At 36.3% G+C, this 24,994-nt stretch overlaps 2 protein-coding genes across 2 annotated transcripts in view; one reads left to right on the forward strand and one right to left on the reverse strand.

Moving 5' to 3' along the window:
* LOC148948330 (uncharacterized) overlaps positions 1–24,994 on the forward strand; it is a 211,238-nt gene that overhangs the window by 6,522 nt on the left and 179,722 nt on the right. The window lies entirely within an intron of this gene.
* LOC148948331 (uncharacterized) lies at positions 15,941–17,293 on the reverse strand. The gene is made up of 2 exons (XM_089094892.1): positions 17,072–17,293; positions 15,941–16,699 (listed from the first exon to the last, which is right to left on the reverse strand). The coding sequence occupies exons 1-2, from the start codon at positions 17,291–17,293 to the stop codon at positions 15,941–15,943; spliced, it is 981 nt and encodes a 326-aa protein (XP_088951018.1).

The following is a 24,994-nucleotide window of genomic DNA, read 5'->3' on the forward strand; positions in this document are numbered from 1 at the left end:
AATTTTTCAAAAATTAGATAACAAATACTCCGGTGTCAACACAATCCCCCAGGGCCTGGGGGTAGGCGTTGTAAGTGTTGTCCTGGAAGCGTATATGGTTCTTCTGAAAGGGATGCTCGTATATACTTCAGAGAGGGCTCTTTTGATTGAAAATTAAAAGTTCTAATTCACTTTGTAAGAGTCAAAAGATATCCGAGGGCACCTATCCCCTCACACCCTTTTTTCTTGAAACCGATCCGATAAAAATTTTGAGATAGCCAATTCATTAAAAATAGTTAGAAGTTCAGATAAGAAAAACTCCTGTGTCGACGCAACCCCCCAGAGCCTGAGGGCCGGCGTTGTATGTAATGTTCTGGGGGCATATATGGTTCTTATGGAAGGGAGGCTCGTATAAACTTCGGAGAGGGTTCATTTGGTTGAAAACTGAAAGTTCTTGTTCACTTTTAATATTCAAAAGAGATCAGATTGCAACTAAACCACCCCCTCCCCGTCCACGCCCTATTTTCCTCAAACCCATCCGATAAGAACTTTGAGATCGCCATTTTTGAAATGGTTCAAAGATCCTATAACGAAAACTCTGGAGTCGACACAATCCTTCAGGGCCCGGGATAGATATTGTAAGTTATCCTTGGCGGGAATAAATAGCTGATATGGAATAAATGATCTTATAAACTTCAGAGAGGGCTCATTTGATTGGAAATTGAAAGTTCTAGTTCAGTTTTTAAGAGTCAAAAGAGATCAGAAGGCAACTATCCCCACACGCCTCTTATCTTCCAAATGCATCCAATGAAAAATTTCATACAGACATTTTTATAAAGATAGTTTAAAGGTCAGATAATAAAAACTCTGGTGACGACACAACCCCCCAGGGCATGAGGGCAGGCACTGCAAGTTATGCCCCGGTGGCATATATGATTCTTATTGGAGTGTTGCTCGTATAAATTTCAGAGAGGGCTTATTCGATCGGAAATTGAAAGATCTAGTTTATTTTTTAAGAGTCAAAAGAGATCAGAAGGTAACTATCCCCCCCCCACGCCTTTTTCTCCCAAATGCATCCGATAAAAAATTTCATATAGCCATTTTTAAGATAGTTCAAAGGTCAGACAACAAAAACTCCGGTGACGACACAACCCCCCAGGGCATGGGGGCAGGCCCTGCAAGTTATGCCCTGGTGGCATATATGATTCTTATTGAAGGGATGCTCGTATAAACTTCCGAGAGGGCTCATTTGATTTGAAATTAAAAGTTCTAGTTCACGTTATCAGAGTCAAAAGAGATCGAAGGGCAACTAACTCCTCCTCCCTCCACGCCTTTTTCTTCACAAAACCCACCCCACAAAAATTTTGAGGCGGTCATTTTTTTTTAAATTGTTTCAAACATCAGATTTTAAAATTCCGGGGTCGACACAATCCCCCAGGGCCCGGGGATAGGTTTTGTAAGCTATGCCCTGGGTGTTATATGGTTTTTATAGAAGGGATGATCGCATAAACTGCAGAAAGGGCTCACTTGATTAAAAATGGAAAGTTCTAGTTCACTTTAAAGAGTCGAAAGAAATCGAAGAGCAACTAGCCCATCCCCCCTCCAGGCCTTTTCCTTTCCCAAACCCATCCGATAAAAATTTTGAGATAGTCATTTTGTTAAAAATAGTTGAAACATCAGGTAATAATAACTCCAAGGTGGACACAAACCCATTTTATACTTTTATATTGTTACTTTGATACTAATTTGATGAACATTTGATTTTGAAAAAAAAATTTTGATTTTGACATAAGGTGTTTTTAAAAACTTGAAACTTTTTGCAGTCAAAAACGAATAAAAATTAATTTAAAAAAAAAAATTCCGAAAAAGAAGTGTTTTAAAGAAAAGTAAATACCATTTTAAACTTAAGATCAGCAGATAAAAATACTTGTTAAAATTCAAACTCAAAACGACCAGAAATTACTTTTAAAGAATAAATGAAACCCAAAACGAGCAGAAATTAAATAAACAATCATAGCAAAAAAAACATACAACAAGTAATAATAAAAATGAATAAATAAATGTCAAAGCGAGTAATGATAAAATTGAATATGTAAATCAAGCTTTAAACGAAAAAAATATTTTGCTATTGAACTATAGATGAAACCTAAAACGAACAGAAAATAAATAAAGAATCAATGCAAACAAACATACAATAGATACTAATGTAAATTATAAATAAATATTAAAACGGGTGAAACTTAAATTGAACATGCAAATTACGCTTGAAACGAACAAATATCGCTACAAACAAGAGTTTGGGTATCGCCTCCTTCTCTCACTGTGAAAGTCTAAAACCTACTGCGTCATGGCGCTTTACTGAAAACTATATGTGTCTTGAACAGCTTAGGAAAGTATAAACAAAATCAAATTGAATATTTTATATATAATGATATTAATTGTTTAAAGATCCATCAGTTCAAAATTTTATTTCAATGATGTAAGAACGGAAAAAAAAATATTTGTAATATAATTTGTTTTCAGTGAAGCGCCAATGACGCAGTAGGCTTTAGGTTTTTACAGTTAAGGAAGGGGACAATTTTAGGGGTCTTGAAGAATTTTAGAAGGAACTAATAAATTACACTGAGTATTTGATATTAATTGCTGAAAGCTCATCAGTTCAAAATTTTACTGTAATTTTAATGTTTATTTTCAATATTAAATACAAAAGAAGTTATTAGTAATAAAATTCGTTTTCATTTAGATAGTAATAATTTGGCAAAGATTCTCCAGAGTCTTCAACGAGGACAAACTCTTGAATATATATATTTACATATTTATTGCTCTAGGAATACAATAAGAATATGGGACTAATATGATTTAGAGACAGACAAACATATTAATAAATAAACTTTTAATCGAAGCAATCTGGCCCGTCCCAAAAGTACTGGGTAATAGTCAGACAGTTCGTGGTAACAAACTGTAAGCAAGGAGTGATTCGGCTAAATAGTAACTGAAACTCTATAAAACCGAATTTTGATACCAAACAATTTATCAAAAGAATAAGCATTTTATGCTGATTTCAAATATGTAAATATAATTAAGTTTAGTCCTATGTATCAAAGGTTAAGAGCCTGAGAAAATTTTCCGGATTTTTCAAAAAAGGAGAAAACACCCCCTAAAATTCAAGTGATCTTAATGAAAGCCTCGCCATTAGATTTAGCGTATCAGAAAACCCTACTGCAGAGGTTTCAAGCGCCTATCTGCAAAAATTTTGAACTTAGTATTTTTTGCAAGATCACGGATGCGTGCTTATTTGTTTATTTTTTTCCTAGGGGTAATCTTATCGACCCTGTGGTCCTAGAATATCGGGCGATTTCTCATTCGAACGGAAATTAAAAGTCCTAATGCTTTTTTAAAGTGAATAAAAAATTGGAGGGCAACTAGGCCCCGTCCTCTGCCCCTTTTTACCCAAAATCATCCGATCAAAATTTTGAGGTATCCATTTTGTTCATCATAGCTAAAAGGCTCAATAACTATGCTTTTGGTATAACATGACTCCCTCCCCCACAGCCCCAGGGGATAGGTATTTAAGTTATAACATTTGTCCATCGTTTACGTATAGTATTTGTTATTGGGATGCATGCATACATTTTCGCGTGAGGGAAAGACAAATTTCATGCTGGGGGTTTCTCCACGGGTGAATTTTGAATGGGGAGGGTAGTTTCCGGGGAGTGGAATTGCCAGGGGAAATTATGCACTGCAGGAATTTGCCAGTATTATTATACAAAATTCTTTCTATAGGTCTTGCTTTCTCTTTTCCGTCTCAATTTTACGCGCAGTGTGGTTAAGAGTAATTGTTCGGGGTAAATTTTCACCGGGATTGAATTGTCTAGAGGAAATTTCCATGGAGAAGGGGTTTCTCCATGGAGGTGGGGCCACATTTCCAGGCATTATTTTAAAAACGATCAGAAATTGAATTGAAAAACAAGTTTTATCAACCGAAAGTAAGGAGCAACAATAAAACTTAAAACGAACAGAAATAATTATGTCTATGAAGGGGGTTGCCCCCTCTTCAATAACTCTCTCTTGACGCCTGACGCTAAGTTTCAATTTTTCCCAATCAATTAAAATTGACTCCTGAAACACAAGGGCCGTTTAACTAGAACAATAAGACGCTTTTTTAAAAGTACTAAAAAACTTTAGCGTGAAGAGCGAGGTATTGAGGAAGGGAAAAACGGCCTTCATATACGTAATAATTTCTGCTTGTTTTAAGTTATAATGTTGCTCCTTAATTTCATTTGAAAAAACTGTTTTTTTTTTTTTTATTTAATATAATTACAAAGAACAGCTCAAGCCACAGTTTATCTTTTATCTAGACCTTAAATAGTATTTGGCCAGTAGAATGCTTATAATGAATTCGAGTACTTTACGTTCCTTGGCGCCTTTTCCAAGGTACTTTTGAGGCCATCCACTAGGGTACTCTTGAGGTTGAACGAACTCTATAAGGGTATTCTCTGAGGCACTCTTGAGTCACGGAACCCTTACATAACTGATTGCTCTGGTTTTGAGTGTTAGTTGCGCAATGATATAGTCCCAAGGCTATGTTGAGTCACTGAACTCTTAAATAACTGATTTTCTTTGGCCTTGAGTTTGGATATAACAAACTTGATATGACGTTAATATCACAGTTCCACAAATACATTTTACTAACTCACATTGATTCAAGTAAGAAAAACCTTTTATCATTAGAAATGAGTTGTTTTACACTATTGTAACTTGAAAGAGTTGACAGTAGTGATATGAAGAATAGAGTTCCCAAAATAGAAGTGGAAATTGCAAAGGATTGTTGGCTAACATTTGAGCGGGATGGTATGTTGGATAGATATGTCATATCTTTGAGTAAATTTAAGTTGGAAGAACAATCATGCTTTTCAGCTAAAGTGAACATTATGAATATGTCCAGACTAGAACTTCGATTGAATGCAATCATGAAGCACATTTAGGACAATGGACCGGGGCATCTTGTTAAAAAAGAGTGAAAATATATTATTTAATTATTACATTTCTGACAATAAGATGTTTTATGATGATTTTTTTGTTTAGATATTTTTAGTTAGTCGTTTACTCCTCCTCCCCTTGGAAACCAATAGTAGATGAGAATGTGTCCAAAAATAGAAAAGAAAAAAAAAATTTCTATGAGTTAGTTTAGCTCATAATCTATAGTATGAGTGTCAAGAACAAAAGAATTGGTTGGATTTGAGACAAAATCATGCAGAACCATGCGACTTTGGAAATATGATTGAATCTAAATGACCAGTTTCAAAAGTTATCAGTGCAAAAGAAAATATTATCTCAAAGAATGCTTGACGGTATCATGAAAAACGAATCTCCTTCTTTGAATTATTGTATGACGCTTTTACGCTGTGGGTCAAATACAGTCACTCAATTTGTTGACAAACTAATCTAAGCAAATCAAAATCATATGTGGGTTTGCTATTCAACACTACCTAAACATTCCATCCGAAAGATTTTTCGTTAGAGCAACAAAGAAGTCAACAATTTAAAAAGTCCAAGCGGGTTTTATTTAATTTTGATGTGTGAACCACTCTATTACTCTCTCTCTCTCTCTCTCTCCCTCTCTCTAGAAGTAAAAAGAACATTCCTTTTTGATCGCAAGTTAGTTTCTATTTGGCAGTGTGACAGTCAACAGTGAAAAAAAATGTTCTATACCTTTCTACTATGTTTTTATACGTTGGGTAGTCAGTCTTCCTGTGAAAGTTGCACTGTCACAGATGAAAACCATGAAAAGTGTATATTATGCAACTCGTGTAGATTGCATAGAGGATATGCAGTACAAATTAAAGGCTGTAATTCATGCCTTGAAGAGATTTATGACTTTCACCCTAGACGACACCTATGCTCCAATTGTAACTATGATAGATGTGGTCAGTGGGAGAATACCTATACTGGTATGATTTGAAAGAATCCTTAACGAGATTTTAGTTTATTTCTAAGACTGGTATCGTCGCGGCTTTAAATTTTTTTGGGAGGAAGAATCAGGTCTACGATTCAACTGTTGGAATAACAAAAGAGTTTAGTTTCAACGTCATCGTTGTGAAGACAATGGCTACTGTGACTATAAGGCTACTTATTTTTATTTGGCTCTTACAGAATGTGATTCACCATTTGAAGACACTATATGTGATATTGCTTCAAATAAGCAAATTGAAACACGTAAATTTTACGATATGAATGAAAATATTATCATTGACTGTACAAAGAGATACAATAATAGTGAAGTTACATAGTGCTGTAGAAAATGTGACCCTGACATTGCAGCACATCAAGATCAATATATAGTGAATTCAGACAATCCACCATCATTAGAGTTGTTCTCGATAGTTTACTATACGTAGAAGAAAAAATCTAAATAAAACGAAAAATTCATTTTTGATGTGTATACATTATTTTTATTAATAAACAATTTTACATACATTTTTAGAACATTTTATTCGTAGGGCACTAAAATCAATATCATGCAGGTATGAAAGTATATTTTCCACAAAGAAGTCATTCAGACGAGGATTGTCAACGTAAATGTTGAGAAACTGGGTGTAAGTATAGCCACGACCACTGAAAATAAAATACAATAGTTCATGAAATCAACAGCTTTTAGTCGTTAAATCCTGCACTTTCTTCTGATTTTGAATGATAGTTTTCCCACTGCTTTCAATAAAATTGTTGAAGTGTGGAGTGCAGAATTTGTATGATAGGCTAAGAGGATCAAAAAATTCTATATTCTTCTCTGTTTGAAAGATGCATAGCCAATGACCTGTCTTTACATTCGATGGACCGCTATTAACAATGATTGGAGTATTGTTAACACTTGGAAATTTTTCAAGGAAATCCGATGGTATACAATAAGAGTTGTATTTGGAAATGTATGACTCCATATTAAATACGCTGATTATTTGATTTGTGTTCATGGTGCTGGTCTAGTAGAAAGCTGCCATTGGGGGTGATTTCCCAATAAGTTTCAAATTAACTCAGTGATATTAATGTAATACTTTCAGTCAAAGCATCGGCAAATTTACACTCTAAATGTACATTCCCACTTCTAACAACACTCATATCGTGAGTGCCTGACAAGTCTAAAGCAATTACACTACGATTTTTTGAAAAAATTGAAATGGTTATTCCATTTTTAAATAATTTTGAATCATGATCTAGGTATTGCATAGTCAATTCATATAGAATCCTGTAGGATTTTTTATCAAATGATAAAGTGTGCAAGGGAATTCCATTCACTTTGCACACAAGGCTACATTAGCCGAAAAAAATATCGTGGAGGGATGCGGTCTAGGATCCAATGGCACTAGCACTCTTCACAAAGGCCGAAGCAAGTTTTCAGAGGATTTCTCCATTGATAAATGACCAATCGGTATAACTGCAAGAACCAGTGGCAATATGACGCTGATTAATGATCGTATGGGAAACAAAAAGTTTGATACTGTTACCATTAGCTCTCAGTTTTTCCACCGCCAATGCAACAGAGCTCATAGCCTGTTGGTTTCGAACTTGAAAAATTGCTGAAGTGAGATTAACATTTGCATCAGGTGCTTTCTCAAAATCAAACTGACTGGAGCTAGTTGTAACTTTATGTCAATTTTAACGTTGGGAGGCAACCATTGAGACATATATTAAATATTTAATGATTTAATTTTCCAACTAAATGATGCTGTTTGGTCACTGCAGCAGTTAACTCACCATCAGTACCAACGTTCGATCTATATTCATAACCCAGTGTCTGTCCTCTCAACTCCTTGTATGGCTTTGGAGTCATCAACATAAATTGTATGTAGCTTGCATAGTTTCATAAATTATTGCTAGTGCTCATCAATGTTCCATTAATGAATGCATTAATTTGTCTGAACAAGTTGTGTAGGATACAGTTTAAATAGGATATACCGTCGGATCCAATAGGAGTTTGATTGTCAGACTTTTTCTTCACCAAAATATTTAAGTCAATAAATGTAGATGATAAATCGACGATACAATCTTCATTTGAAAATAATTGAAAGTGTATATTTTCCAACAAAGGTTGTTTAGGATGAAATTGTTCATAGTAGCCATACTTGAAATTGACATCAACATTTTCAGCATTGAACAGATTCAATGACGAGGTGATTGATGGTTAGGTCGAAAATGACAGGTAATGACACACAAACCCTTTGTTATAGCTAAAAGATCTCCGAATACACTTCTTAGTGTTAACTGACAGAGTTCCAAATACGAAGTGTTTACGGGAACATACTGGAGATGTCTTATATTGTAGTGTTTCTTGTCACTACAATATTCTGCTAATCTTTAAAACCGACAACCTCACGTAAATCCTCATTGAGGGAAATTCTTTCATTCTCAGATGGATTGGTAACTGCCCTTATATGGTATTTTCAGCTTGCTTTAATTTTCAAAGCGAATAGTGAATTTTTGGAAGAAAAGGTAATTTTTCTATATTTAATTATGAGTACAAAAGGAAATTATATACTAATTTACAAACCCATCACTTCGGATTTCAAATTTTATTTAAACTTCTTATTTTAAGGCTTTCTCCCATATTTCAATTCTAAACTAACAACGTCAGTTAACAATTTTGTAAATTAAGTCTTTTATTTAAATTTGAAAGCTAAAAGATGAACATACCGTTCGATTCGCCCATCAATGCTTGCGGAAAATGGTAATCGCTAGTGCTGAAAATGTATCCCCCCCCCTTATAGCACTGGATATTGTCCTAAGGGAAATACAAAAGCTTATTGCTTTAGCCAGTTGTTTTAATTGGCTTTACTTAGCATTATGATCCTACAATTGTTAAGAAATAAGCACAAAAGATATACAAACCCACAAAATAAGCCAACTTCTGGATAAATAAAGATAAATAATAAATAAAAGATAAAGATAAAAAAATATAGATGAATAAGCAAACTTAGGCCTATATCTAATCCCATCAGAATGAGAAAACTTGTTCGCAATTGCAATACAATTTTTGTGTTCGGAAAAGGCCTTGAAAGGCATATCGGATGATATTTTCTTCTTTTAGACAGCTTATACTATAAAACCCTGAATTTACAATCAATTCTCGTGCCTTCGAATAAAGTGTTCCATCGACGTTTTCATCTTAAAAGAGACGTTGTCAGATCTTAAGTGTCGGTGAAGTATTTGAGCATGGCTTAAGTACTGCGTGCCTTCAACTATATTGGCTAAAAATTTTAGCTTCTCTCCCACTGTCATTTGGAATGCCATACGAGACTAATATCGATGAAATTTGTAGTTTCTACAATTCTTTGTAGTTCTTGTAATTTTCCGTTAGCTCGTGGAAACTAGAGCGGTGGCTAGCAGAGATATTTCGCTTCCAAGCTAATAATTTTTTGAAACTTATTAATTGGTCGTTGAATCAAAAAAGTAAAGCTTTGGTAATGATAATTTGGCATAGCCCCCTATAGTACCCTATTTTTGAAGATATTATTAGGGAACCAGAAAAAAATTATTACTGCAAGGAATATTAGCGGTCATTTGTCTCTTACAACTGTTGATACCGCAAAACTAGGTATCCTGCTTTGGTCGATGACCAGTTTTTGAATTTTGCGCTTAGGATTGTCAAATATTTCCTCTCAATTTGGTTGTTAGAAAAATTCGCTAACAACTTTTTGCCAACAATTTTGTAAGAACGACGGAAAAACAACTTTTATAAGTATTAGTGCTACCAATAATTTTATAATTGGTAAACATTATCACACCACAAAATAAATAGAAAGGCAATTGACAAGTCAGCTAAACGTTATATCAGGGTACTTGAAGCTTTTCTTTATCAGTATCATAGGCAGCGCGCTAGCGCAGCCTAGGTAAAGAACGACGTGGGCACAATGTCTTTTTTTTTCATACCCGGACACTTCGTATCGAAGGAGTTGTCGTAGAAAAAAGGAGTATTCGTAGAAACTTCGAAAAGGGCTCATTCGATTGGAAATTGGAGTGGCTAGTGCCCTTTTTAATAGTCGAAAGTAAAGGGAGGGCAACTAGCCCCCCCCACGCCCATCATTCCCCCAAACACATCCAATCAAAATTTTGAGATAGCAATTGTGTTCAGCGTAGTTGATTTCCACATAGAAAATATGTTTTTGAGGAGGAAACTTCCCCAAAGCACTCATGGCAAGGGTTTTAAGTTATGCCCTTGGGGCATATAAGGTTTTTAAAGAAGGCGTTGTAGTACAAACTTCAAAAAAAGCTCATTCGATTGAAAATTCAAATGGCTAGTGCCCTTTTTAATAGTCGAAAGTGATTGGAGGACAACTAGCCTCCCCCCCCCCCACGCCCATCATTCCCCCAAACACATCCAATAAAAAATTTTAGATAGCCGTTTTGTTGAGCGTAGCTGATTTCCAGATAGAAAATATATTTTTGATGAGGACACTTCCCCAAAACCCTCAGGGCAAGGATTATAAGTTATGCACTGGGGGAATATAAGGTTTTTATTGAAATCTTTGTCGTAGAAACTTGAAAACCGGTCCATTCGATTTGAAATTCAAAGGGCTAGTACCCTTTTAATAGTCGAGAGTGATTTGAGGGGAACTTATTCCCCTCTCACGCCCACCTTTTCCCCAAACACATCCAATCAAAATTTTTAGATAGCAATTTTATTCAACGTAGTTGACAGTTTTGGAAATTAGGTCGTTAAGGATGAAAACCCCTCCCCCACAGCCCTCAGGGCAAGGGTTGTAAGTTATGCCCTGGGGGCATATACAGTTTTGATTGAAAGCGTTGTCGTAGAAACTTCAAAAGGGCTCATTCAATTGGAAATTGAAAGGGCTAGTGCCTTTTTGAATACTTGAAAGTGATTGGATAGCGACTGTGTTTACTCAAACACATCCAATCAAACTTTTGAGATATCCATTTTGTTCAAAGTAGTTGAACGTTCTGGAAATTAGGTCTTTTAGGATGATAACCCCCTCAGAGCCCTCATTGCAGGTGTTGTAAGTTATACCCTGGGGGGATATAAGGCTTATATAGAAAATTGGTGTATAAATCATAGGCAGCGCGATCGCGCTGCCTAAGTAAGGAAAGGGGACACTCGACAACGAGACAAGAAACGGGGACGAAGTAAAGAGGAGGACACTACCCCACAACCCTCAGGGCAAGGGGTTTTTTTATTACTGGGGGGCATATAAGAACGATGTTGAAACAATGTATTATTTATTAATTTTTTCCTTTAGAGCAGGGCACTTCGTATTGAAGAAGATGTCGTAGAAACTTCGAAACGGGTTCATTCAATTGGAAGTTGAAGTGGCTTGTGCCGTTTTTAATAGTCAAAAGTGATTGGAAGGCGACTAACACCCCTTCCACGCCCACCGGAAATTATGTCTTTGAGGATGACAACCCCCTCACAGCCCTCAGGTCAAGGGTTGTAAGTTATGCCCTGGGGGTATATAAGGTTTTTTATAGAAGGCGTTGTCGTAGAAACTTCAAAAAAGACTCATTCGATTGGAGATTCAAAGGGCTAGCACCCTTTTTAATAGTCGAAAGTGTAGAGAGGGCAACTAACGCGCCTCTCACGCCCACCTTTTCCCCAAACACATCTAATCAAAACTTTGAGATTTTATTCAACGTAGTTTTAAGTTCTGGAAATTAGGTCTTTGATTATGAACCCCTCCCCCCCCCCCCCCACAGCTCTCAGGGAAAGGGTTGTAAATTATGCCCAGGGGGTATATAAGGTTTTTATATAACGCGTTGTCGTAGAAACTTCAAAAAGGGCTCATTCGATTGGAAATTGAAATGGCTAGTGCGCTTTTTCATAGTCGAAAGTGATTGGAAAGCAACTAACATCCCTTTCACTCCCACTATTTCCCCAAGCACATTAAATAAAGATTTTGTGATAGCCATTTTGTTCCAAGCAGTTCTAAGCTCAGGAAATTATACCGTTGAGCAGGACACTCCCCCACAGTCTTCAGCGCAAGGGTTATAAGTTATGCCCTTGGGGCATATAAGGTTTTATTGGAATCTTTGTCGTAGAAACTTGAAAAGGGGCTCATTCGATTGGAAATTCAAAGGGCCAGTGCCCTTTTAATAGTCGAAAGTGATTTGAGGGCAACTAACCCCCCCCCCCCTCACGCCCATCTTTTCTCCAAACACATCCAATCAATAATTTAGATAGCCATTTTATTCAACGTAGTTATAATTTTTGGAAATTAAGTCTTTAAGGAAAACAACCCCCCCCTAGAGCCCTCAGGGCAAAGGTTGTAAGTTATGCCCTGAAGGCATATAAGGTTTTAATTGAAAGCGTACAAACTTCAAAAGGGCTCATTCAATTGGAAATTGAAAGGGCTAGCGTCTTTTTTAAAAGTTGAAAGTGATTGAAGAGTGACTAACGCCCCTCTCACGCTCACCATTTTCCCAAACACATCTAATTAAAATTTTGAGATATCCATTTTGTTCAACGTAGTTGAAAGTTCTTGAAATTAGGTCTTTTAGGATGATAACCCCCTCAGAGCCCTCAGTGCAAGGGTTGTAAGTTATGCCCTGGGGGCATATAACGTTTATATATAAAGTTGTTATAGATATTTCAAAAAAGGGCTCATTTGATTGGAAATTGAAATTATCCTTTTTTAATAGTCGAAAATGAGTGGAGAGAAATTAACCCCCCTCTTATGCCCACCATTTCCCCAAAAACATTCAATCAAAGTTTAGAGATAGCTATTTTGTTCAACGTAGTTGAAAGTTCTGGAAATTACGTATTTAAGGATGACAAACCCCCCAAAGCCCCAAGGGCAAAGGTTGTTAGTTCTGCCTTGGGGGCATATAAGGTTTGATAGAGTTGTCGTAAAACTTCAAAAGGGGCTCATTCAATTCGAAATTGAAAGGAATAGTGCCCTTTATAATAGTCGAAAGTGATTGGAGTGTAACTAACCCCCCTCTCACGCCCATCACTCCTCCGAATACATCCAATCAAAATTTTCAGATACCCATTTTGTTCAACGTAGTAGAGAGTTCTGGAACTCTCTAGAGAGTTCTAGATCTTTGAGAATGAACCCCCCCCCCCAGCACTCAGAGCAAGGGTTGTAAGTTATGACCTGGGGGCATATAAGACTTTTATTGAAAGTTTGGTCGTAGAAACTTCAAAAGGGCTCATTTGATTGGAAATTGAAAGGGCTAGGCCCATTTTTAATAGTTGAAAATGATTGGAGAGCGACTATCGCCCCTCTCACGCCCACCATTTCCCAAAACGCATCCAATCAAAATTTTGAGATAGCCATTTTGTTTAACGTTTGACGAAAGTTCTGGAAATTCAGTTTTAGAGGATGACAACCACCCTAACAGACCTTAGGATAAGGGTTGTAATTTATGCCCAGGGGGCATATACGGTGTTTATAGAAAGCGTTGTCGTTTCCAAAAGGGCTCCTACGATTGAAAATCGAAAGGCCTAGTGCCCTTTTTAATAGTCGAAAGTGATTGGAAGGCTTGACATTTTTATAATAAAGATCGATGTGGGTATAATGTATTATTTTTTGTTGTTGTTGTTGTTGTTTAGACTAGGGCACTTCGTATCGAAGGAGTTGTCGTGGGAACTTCAAAAAGGGCTCATTCGATTGAAAATAGAGAGTGCTGGTGCCCATTTAGTAGTCGAAAGTGATTGGAGGGCAACTAATCCTCCTTCTACGCCCACACTCCCATTTTCTTATTGTGTGTAAAAAATAAATCTTGACTTAAGATTAAATCAAAATGCACTGTGATAATGCTAATGACCAATAAGGCATCTCAGCAGTATCCCAAGAATGACTGAGGGTATTAGGTTCAAACTTTCGGGGCTGCTCTTGCTCTTAACCAAATCAAAATGGCGTAAGTGTATCCAAGCTATCAAAGAAAGTAAACAGATTTTTTTGCGAATGGTATCAGGTTTTCTTCAAGCTCTTCAAGTCAACTAGAGGAGGTATGAAACTAAATTAAACAGTACTATTTGTGTCCAGATTTTTAAAAGGGTGTATTTTGTTAAAAATTGCTGAAATTTTTCTCCAGCATACAAATAGCAGGCCAAACTATAAAGTCTTAAAAAACGAAAAGATTTAAAGTAATATTTTCTTTTTCCCTGAAAAAACTATGTCAATATAAAACGAACAGAAATTAATTAAAAAGAAATTTTCCACAAAAAAAGTTTTTCAAAGAAAAGTAAAGAAATCCATTAAACGAAAAACGAGCAAAAATAAAATCAAATAATCTACCAAGCGTGAAACTACCACAAATCAGCATCAATAAATATATGAAACCCAAAACGAACAGAAATTACAATAAATAATCGAGTCAAACTCAAAACGAGCAGAAATTAACATAAGTTGGGCGCAAAACCCCTATGCCTTCCCAAGGCCAGAACAAAATTTGCACTTTACTGAAATAATACAAATGAATGTGCATTGTCAGTTTAATATACATATACTGATATTTAGTAATCAAAATGTTAATATTACTTGATTTATTAAAGTTATAAAAGTAAAAACCTTTATAATTTTCAGTTGAAATTATTTAGTTATATTTGAAAACACGTTTTTTCCATAAATATTTAAACATTAATAATATATTGATTTCCGGAAACAACTACACTTTCAAAAGAAAGCTACATGTTTTTAAACTATTTGGTGCCATGTGGTTTTAGCTTCTTTCTATTATTTTTTCGAAGAGTTTCTTTTTTTTTATTTAGCACCCGCTATTACCAGAACTGAAAAACTGCAACTAAGTTTTTCTTAATTTGGGCAGTACAACATTAATATAAATGAAAATAGAAATGTCTGAACCTTTGTGGGAACTTTTTGTTGTAAATTAACTGCAGTTTTTCAAGTGTTTTTTGTTTGATGATTGTTTTTTAGTCCATTTCATTAGCGTAAACCTGAATACCTACAGATTATAGGAAGTGTGATTTTCCTGCCCTTTTTAAGTAGTGAGAAAAAACTAAGTTTTTTCCCCAAAATTGGCTTTGGGAGCATCGAAACTAGGTTGTTTCAAATAAACTTGTCCTGCGTATGAAGGATTACACATAACCAAAGATTGGGCTTTTTGACCTACCATCTTTGACCAAATGAAAAGTAGGTCGTCATTGAATGCAGTTGGAGACAGTCGTAAGAAAGGATTTAATGGAAATTCGAAAATTTTTGAAGGGCGTAACGAGGACTGCTTTGAATAGACTGGGATGGAGGAAGAGCGTGAATGGCTGTGGTAGCTGCAGGTAGTGTGGTGCTGCAGTCACTTTTGAGCAGTAATTACAGATTCCCGAGATATTTTTCCATTCCCATTGGCTCAAAAGAAATTTATCAGCTTCGAACCAAAGAGGATTTTAGGGTTTTAAGGGCTTTATTTGACTTACTTGACTTCACGCTCTTGCTCAGCAGGGTCGCCAGCGTAGAGGTAACTGGTTGACAGCACTGTCAGTCTTCTCCAAGCAGCCCTGTTCTGGGATACGGATGGGGCCTCATTTGGGTCGATGTTGTGGTTGAGGAGGCGTTGATTTATAACGTCAGCCCATCTGAGGCACGGCCTCCCTCGAAGACGTTTCCAGACAATCGAGGTATTGAATTCCGATATGATCCTTTCAAGGGTAGTTGGTGGAAGGTGGAGTAAGTCACCGTACCGTCTTAGAGAACGAGCTTCTACTTGGGTGGAGAGGTTCACTAACTTGTAGGTCCTCGGAATATCAGTATTGCGGATCTTGTCATACCATTTGAAGCCTTCAACTCGACACAGGTGTATAGTTTGGATTGTATCTACCTTTATTAGCTGTGTCTGGGATATCGGCCATGTCTCAGAAGAGTACAGCATAATGCTTGAGACTGTAGCGTTGTAGATACGGGCTTTTGTAGGGCGTCTAATTTTCGGTTTGTGGAAGACTGCTCTCAGGAGCCGTCCTAATACAGAGTTTGCCTTGGCTAATCTGGCAGAGATTTCAGTGTCAAGTGTGCCATTTGATTGTGCCATTTGATGATATAGTTGATCTGAGATGAGTGAACTGCCTTACCACTTCAACAGCTTGGCCTTTGATCGCAACAGTTAAGGGTGATACCGATGCAGTCTGTTCTATGGGCATGATCGTCGTTTTCTTCCAGTTGATTTGCAGCTCAACTCCGGAGGCAGTTGAGGAGAGCGTCTTGAGTGCAGACTTAAGTTGGTCGAGATTTTCGCTAAGGACGGCTAAATCGTCGGAAAAGTCAACATCAGACAAATTCCTCCCAGCATAACTAATGCCAAAATGGTAGACAAGGTGTATCTCGTTCAAAATGTGGTCAATGACGCAGTTAAACAGCTCAGGTGAAGCAGTGCATCCTTGTCGTACACCATTCTTGATGGGGAAGGAAGAAGAAAGCTTCCCGTTAACAAGGACGGCACTTTCTGTGCTGCTGTAGAGTTCGTCGAAATTTTTGCTAAGGACGGCTACATCGTCAGCAAAGTCAACATCAGACAAAGTCCTCCGAGCACAACTTAGGCCAAAAGGGTGGACACGGTGTGTCTCGTTCAAAATGTGGTCGGTGATACAGTTAAACAGGTCAGGTGCAGCAGCGCATCCTTGTCGTACACCATTTTTGATGGAGAAGGAAGAAGAAAGTTTCCCGTTAACAAGGACGGTGCTTTGTTTGCTGCTGTAGAGTTCTTTAAATGACTGACTCTCTTTGTTGGTAGGCCCGCAGCTTTGAGGATTAGCCAAAGGGACTGCCTGTCAACAGTGTCAAAGGCAGAACGGAAGTCAATGAAAGCTATGTAAGCCTTCTTGCTGAATTCCAGTGTCTTTATAACGATCTGTCTGACAGTATGAACCTGTTCAGTTGTCAATATTCCTGGCATGAATCCGGGTTGTTGAGGGCGGCGCAAAACATGTAGGAAAATAATTGCACTTTCCAACAGGAGCATTGCAAACAGCTTTCCAGGAACAGAGAGTAGGGTGACACCAAGGTTCACCCGTTAACCTTGCAATCCGTCTTGCTGTCCTTGCTCTTAAACACTGGCACGATTATTCCTTTCTCCCAGTCTGACAGTATGACTTCAGTGCAATTACGCTGAACACCATCTGCAGCCAAAGTATCATTACAGGGCCGCCCGTTGTAAGTAGCTCTGAATCTATGCCACAGGTGCCAGCTCCTTTAATATTTTTCAGTTTTATCACTGCCGACTTAATGTCCTCAGGAGAAAATTTGGCGTCGTCGTGGGCAAGGGTAGCTTTTGCAGCAGCGGCAACAAGCCCTGGGTCAATGCAGTCGGGTGGATCTGAGTTTAGCAGCTTATTAAAGTATTTCTCCCAGGACCAACACATTGAGACTGATCATATGTAGTTTCTCCATTCGCTGCTTTCAGGCTTGTGGACGTCATGGCATGTTGGCCAGTAAGCTCGTAGAGGATCTTGAATGTTGTGCCAATGTCTTTCTTTTGGGCAGCTTACTCGAGCTCAGCAGCTTTACCCGCAATAAAGTCTTTCTTGTCCTTGTGGAGCAAGGAGTTGCGTAGTTTGTTGAGCTGTCTGTAGAGTGTCATATCTCCTCGTAATCTCGCTCGCCGTCTCTGCTCAATTATTTCAAACGTCTGGTTGCTAATCCACTCTATCTTCTTTCGTGACTTCGAGCCGCTCGGTACAAAGTATTTTTGTAATTTTACCAAAATTTTCAAACTGCTTTTTTTAGAGGGCTCAATCGAGTGGAAATAAAAAGTTTATAGCGCCCTTTTTAAGAAGCAAGAAATATTATGCCACAGGAAATGTCATTTCATCAGAAAAAACTGAATGGCACAGAATTTGAAAATTCTGAGATAGCCGATTTAAAATTACCGAAAACCTAAATGTTGAGTTTTCTAGCTTCAGAGGTAGTAATACCGCCTGGTGACTTATTTGTTTCTAAAGAGCCGTATAGTTCTTACAAAGTAAATGGTTAGTACAGACATTCCTTTTAAAGCTTCAATAAAGCAAGTTGATTCACTTGATATTGGATCAAATTACATGCAGTGATGCAAAATCACGCATCGACTATCATCAAGGAGAGCCATTGAGTCATTGTTTAGGGGGAGGAACGAGCTTGATGTCCTAAAAAGTACTTTTGTATGCCCTAATTTTCTAAATTTTTATGAGTCTTGAAATAAATATAGAAAAGGTTTTAAGGAAGTGGAGAGATACAATTGAGTCCATTTGGCAAGCGAGTGGAGCAGATGTCCTCTCCACCGTAAGATTTTCAGAAAATACCTGTTATCTTCAATAAAAAACTGAAAATGAACAACAACCTTGTCTTCCCCATCTCTTTATTTTGTAAAATAACACACAAAAAAAAGTAGTACACTGAATGCTTATGACCCTCTCTCAAATGCTTGCTGCAGTGCTTACTACCTACAACATGCAATGCTTACTATAGGCAATGCTAGAGCGTCTTCTAATAGGAAGATCTATATAAATCTACAATGTTCTACCTAGAACGGGAAAAATTACTACCTATTAAACTCTGGCGTACAAAAAGTAAACAATTATTTCAACAGGTTTCAAAACGCCCTATTGAACGCTATTCAAAGGAAGGAAATTAACTGTCTAAAGCCAAAAAAATCACGCAAAGTAATTGCAATAGCCCTATTGAAAGTAGGGTTGGTGAAAATAAAATGTGCATTGATTCACCCCAAGTTCAACAAAATTAATTGCAATTAATTACAATTATTGCAGCAACTTATTAAATAAGCGCAGTTATTGTTCTCTGTTGAACGCAGTTTGAAAATCGAAATGAATTTCTTATAAGAAAATAAATACAAAAAATATCTATAACTGAAGAATGGTTATTAGATAACTGGAAATTTAAATTTGTTCCTTTTGTCGGCTATGAAACCTCAGTTATTTGTAAAAAGAAATATTTTTGAGGCATCAAAGTACGGTAATAAAAATTTGTTCTTTCAAACTCCAGTTTTTAACTAATTATGCAGGCGTTCGAAGCAAATAACCAATTTTGAAATAAAACATGCTTGAATATTTTTAGTCCACAACGTGAAAAAAAAGAAAATGAAATAGTCATAATAAATTGATTTGAAATTAATATAATATATCAAAGTCATGTAATAAATTAAAGGCATAAATTAAATATAAATTAATGATACAAATTAAAAAAAAGTTAAAATCCCCGCATAATATCTTTTTTAATATCCATCGAATTTTTGTCTGCCAGTATTGTCGTTTCTTTGTGATTAATTTTAAAAAACATTTTCCACAAAATAAGTTTTTCAAAAAAAATTAAAGAGCTCTATTAAGCCTAAAATGAGCAGAAATAAAGTCAAATTATCTTCCAAGCGTAAAATTACTACAAATCACTATCAATAAATAAATAAAACCCAAAACGAACAGAAATTACAACAAAGCCGAGTCAAAGTCAAAACGAGCAAAACTTAACATGAGTAGGGCTGATAGCCCCCGTGCCTTCTCAAGATCAGAACATAATTGTGCTTTACAGAAAAAAAAATAAAAAAATGACCGTGGATTGTCAGTTTGTTTAATTGACATATACTGAGCCCTCCTCATATTAATTTCTGCTTGTTTTGAGTTTGACCCGGCTATTTATTGTAATTTCTGTTCGTTTTGAGTTTTATTTATCTATTAATAGTGACTTGTTGTAGTTTTAAGGTCGTTTTTGGCTTAATGGAGCTCTTAACTTTTCTTTGAAAAATGTATTCTGTGGAAAAAGTTTTTAAATTAATTTCTGTTTGTTTTTTATTGAAATTGTATTTTCGTGGATTTTTTTTATATCTTTTCGGTTTTTTCTATAAGAATTCATAGTTTGGCTTGCTATTTGTATGTTGGAGAAATTGTTTCAACAATTTGTAATCCTGAGACAAAACTTTATATAATTCCAAAATGATTCCATCTAAGCTCTTTGACAACCTGGATGCACTTACTCTTTTTTGTTTATTTAACTTGCAAGAGTAGAAGTAGTAATAGTAGTAGCCCCGAAAGTTTCAACTTAATACCCCCAGTCGTTCTCAATATATTACTGAGGTAACTTATTGGTCACCATAAACACAATGCGTTTTGATTTAGTCTTAAACCAACATTTATTTTTAAAGCATAATGGGCCAATTGCATAATTATGGGGGGTTGACTGGCCCAAGATCCCTAAGGACATAGTTGCTGGACCGTTCTACTATGCTGAACAAAATAGCCGTCTCAACATTTTGACTGAATGTTTTTGGAAAATGAATGGCCTGGAGAGAGGGTCTGCTTGCCCTCTAATCTCTTTTTACTCTTAAAACGGCACTATAACTTTTAATTTTGAATTGAGTTAGCTCCTTTGCAAGTTTCAATGCAATTTCTAGTAGTTATAGAGTGATGCTGCCTATGATATTGCTTGTGTGACCTGTACCGTAAATAATATGTGATATATTTAAAAAATAAAATTGTTTCCAAATCCTTCAAAATAAAATAAAATTATTTCGTTCTAAATATACTTCCGATGTAAATTAAACTCCCCCCTAATTAAGTTTAAATCCCGTTTCGAACTTGAGTTTAAATTCTCAATCAACCAAAGAGAAACCACATTTTATGCTCAGCCAAAACATCCCTTTAAAGTACAAAAAACGGATGATTATATTCGCGAAAAACTTGATACTTGATAAATTCTAGAGTACTTTGTAATGCTTCGCGTGCATTCCACACTTTTTGTCATACAGACCGACAGATGTGAAATATGGAAAAGCTACCGACCGGATGACGGTATTAATTAAAGAAGATAGCTTGAAACCCGCAAAAATACATGACAAAAAATCACGAGACAATGTTTTATACAAAGTAGATTCAAGTAACATAGAAAGTTTCAAGTTAACACAGGAATGTGAAAAGTTTAATGACCAAAATATTAAAAGTAAACTTATTAGACACGCAGTTAGCATAAAGAATTTAGTTTGTCAACATAATGAAAAGGTGGCGGGCCCCTCCACAGGATTTGGGCCAATCGTGAAATAGCTCTTAGTGCTCAGAATCAAAACTATGTTTTAAAAGTGTAGTAAAAGTGTTTTTGGGATTATTAGGCATCAAGTATTCAGAACCCAGGCATTACTATTATGCAGTCATTGTAGAGATTTGGTCATTATTATATCTGCCTCTATTGTCGTCTGTTGAAGTGAAACACTGTTGTACACCTAAATGTAAGTCTCAATAAAACTATTACTTTTCTATTTGTGTTGTTTTTATTTATGTGTCTGTATCTACCACCGCACAGTAGATAACTAATTCAATTGTACTCCATTGGTAACGTTCCCAGGAATCTGATTTCTACATAACATTAGAGGTAATTGACAGGGAGATAACTTGAGGAAACGAGGTTACACTTCTGTATTGATGGTTGGAGAACTTCTAACTTACTTTGGTTACATAATTTATTTTCTCTCAAAGAGAGGGGCGCGGTCACCTATTTATCTTACTCCCATTACAGTTGGCCCAATTGCGAAATTCCCCCCGTTAGATCTGACACGGTCGGAAAGCTTGGAAGAAAACATACGAACTAGTTAGGCTACATAATTTTTAATTTAAATTTAAACCGTTTGAAAGATACAGACTTATAAGAAAAAGTGTCTAAGCCTATAACCGCTAAGTTATAATAGGGAAACCCTTTTAGAAAATCTCATAGGAGATAATAGCCTCCCCCAAATAGGTTAAGTGAAGGAGATTTATTTAAGCGTATAATTCTGTAAAGAGGATATAAATATTTAAAACGCAAAGAAGGCAAAAGAATTAAGTGACTTATTAATTGCGCAAAAATTGGTCGCAGAAAATGTAGAGATAACAAAGTCCATTCCACAATATGATGGACAAACAGATGTCGACGAATTTAATATACAATTGGCCCAATTCGTAGAATTAACAAAAACAGAGCTAAAAACGTTAGTAAGTATGCTACTACTAAGATTAAGAGGACAGGCATTAACCTTCCTAAAGCAAATTAAAAATACTGTAGGAGAAAATAACAGTTTGCCAATAAATACAACAGATAAATTGTTAACGGCATTCAAAGATAGATTCATCGAAACTAGTTCAACTAATAAATTAAAACACGGAATAGTATGCTTTGACCATACACAGAATATACAAGAATATTTACATAACATACGAATCTCAGTAGAAGAAAAGTTCGGAAAAGGTTCAGGAGACTTGTATGAAAAAATCATACTACACGCCTTTTTGCAAGGACTTCCCCCAAAATTATATAGAATGATAATATCCAAAAACATCCAAACGTTGGACCTTGCAGTTCAGGAGGTAGGGTGAATGATCGAAACTGATATGATCGTGGCAAATCACAATAAAACAAAAATAAATAGCCTAGGTGAATCAAATGCAAGCCTGACCTTCAAGGGCGATCAGAATTCTCCAAATTTCTTTTCAAGGGATAATTCCCCAGTGTTACAAGGAAATAAAACGCAAGAACCCGCTAGGCAGAAAACAGTACGTTTTCAGTCCGTCAAACCAATCAGTTATGAAAATAACCCCACAATAATAAGATGCTATATTTGTAATCGTGTTGGGCATATCGCGAAATAGTGCCGCTTTAGGAATAGAAACATAACGGCACCAAGAAATGCCATTGGTAATACACAATATTATGGCAACCATTTGTTCGGGAGAACAAATCTTAGCGCCAGTGGTGCACAAGGCTATAACCAAGGAAGACTGTGCCCGCCAGTTCCTTACAATACGTACCAACATAGTTTGTATAACCCTCCCCCCAATAGACAAAATAATTATCGCTTTGAAAACCCAAATAGTCGCCAAAGCCAATATAATGCGAGAATGGTATATAAAAATCCAGAAAATTTGCCGACAGGAAGTGCAAATTTTTCAAGCCGACGGCAAACTGTCGCAAGAGATTCAAACTATCGTAATAATACATGGCAAAATTGGCAAACAAATGTAAATCATTTGGTTAGAGATTCCATGGACATATCTGAATCTCTAATGCAGACACCAACGTATGAAGTAAATCCACAGGGAGACGTGTCAGGCCCCTCAGAAGAATAAATTGGACCCAGATGGGGCCCAGAATATTTTATAGGTCCAACCCAATAATAGTACCGTCCTGTAGTGATAGTAATAATACGTTACCTATATTTAATGATTTTTGTGTGGCAAATGTTTACTTTAAGGCATTGGTCGACCCTGGTGCAACCGTTAATATCATAAACTCATGCCTATTTAATAAGTTGCCTCCGCATATTAGGCGACGAAAGTAGTTTAATAATCCAAATTTAACTAGCGTGCAAGGGCATAAATTGGATGCAAAAGGTTCAATCCGCCTAGACGTGAAAAGGGATAATAGAATTACTCCGACAAATTTTATAATATGCAATAACTTTCCATATGAGGCAATTATCGGCGCAAATTTTTTAAGGTCAAATAAAATATTATTAGAAGTGGCAAACGAAAGGCTTGTGTACCCGGCTAAAACCCCTTCCCCCACTCTAAGCAATCATAGCAGAGGTTACGAAGAGAATGTAACAATAAATAAAATTTCTGGTGGTATAATGTCACAATCTTTTGAACCTTATGTCTCGTTACAAAAAGGACGTGGCGCAACCAGAAATTCACTTTCTTATTCCGAGAGACATTGCAGAAATGAAGTAAATTTAAATCATAAGTGGATTGAATCTGCAAAAATAAAAATAGGAGATATGCGACAGTATAGGTCGAAATCAAGGAAATAGTGGAATTATGGAAAAAAGTAGTGAACCCCAATGCGGTTCAGGCGCAGCCAAGGTTATTGGCGGTTAGCGCCAGTCTAAATTTAATAGGCAATGAAAATAAAGAAAAATATTATGGATTCGCAATACGGAAAACAAAAATCCTTCCCAGGACAATGCAAAGAATTCAAATATCACAGATGATTGAACCAGTGGATAGCAAATCCGGAATATGGCTTGCGATCCCGTCAAATGAAATTCCTGAAAATCTGTAATGTGAAGAAAAAATTATATCTTACGACAAAGGAGAAGGTTTTATTTGGGTAACTAATAACAATAAAAATGATACAGTTACGATAAAAAAGGGAACATGTTTAGTTCAAATCCATTTTATATCGGAGAATGATTTAGATAGATGGGAAAATTCCAGAAGAAACCTAGTTAACGGCATTGAAACCTCAATTAACAAATACCCCCTAACCAAATCGCAATTAAAAAAATTCAAGATGGATCATATTACTGACCTGGAACTCAAGAAGAAATTATGCGAATTATTATGGAATTTCAAAGATGTGTTTTCCACATCTGAAGATGACATCGGACTAATACCGCTCTATGAACATTAATTTTTAACGACCGGTAACCCCGTCGCGAAACAGCCATATCGTATACCGTATAAGCATAAAGAGTGGCTAAAAAATAAAATCCATGAATTAGAAAAAATGAGATTATACGCCCCAGTATAAGTCCGTATTCCGCACCAGTGATCTTATTCCCAAAAAAGAATGGTGATCTGAGGCTTGTAGTAGATTATAGAGCTCTTAATAAGCAAGTAGTGAGTAATAAATTTTCCTTGCCAAGAATAGACGAAATCCTTGACTCTATCTCAAGCAAGAACAAAATTTTTACTTCTTTAGATCTCACCCTAGGCTATCACCAAGTGAAAATAGCCAAAAAAGACGTCTATAAAACTGCATTATCTACAACCGAGTGCGGTTCCTATGGATACTTAAGAGTACCTATTGGACTTAAGACAAGTTCAAGTGCGCTATGTAGACCCTTATTGCATCTATTAAGAGGATTAAAGAATATCAATCATTTTGTTGATGATGTAATATGTGTAGGAGAAAATGCTGATCAACACTTAGCAACACTAGCTAAAGTGTTCGAGAAATTCAGAGAGGGCAATTTAAAATGCAGGCTTGAAAAGGTTAATTTATTTCAATCTAAAATTAAATTTTTAGGAGTGGTAGTGACGCAAGGAGAGATATCCCCTGACCCAGACAAAATAAAATTTGTTGAAAACCTCAAACCCCCTAGAACTATGAAA

The sequence above is a fragment of the Artemia sp. Qi Xiang Cuo genome, chromosome 9 (genome assembly GCF_049724085.1).
Source record: "Artemia sp. Qi Xiang Cuo chromosome 9, ASM4972408v1, whole genome shotgun sequence".
Lineage (NCBI taxonomy): Eukaryota > Metazoa > Arthropoda > Branchiopoda > Anostraca > Artemiidae > Artemia > Artemia sp. Qi Xiang Cuo.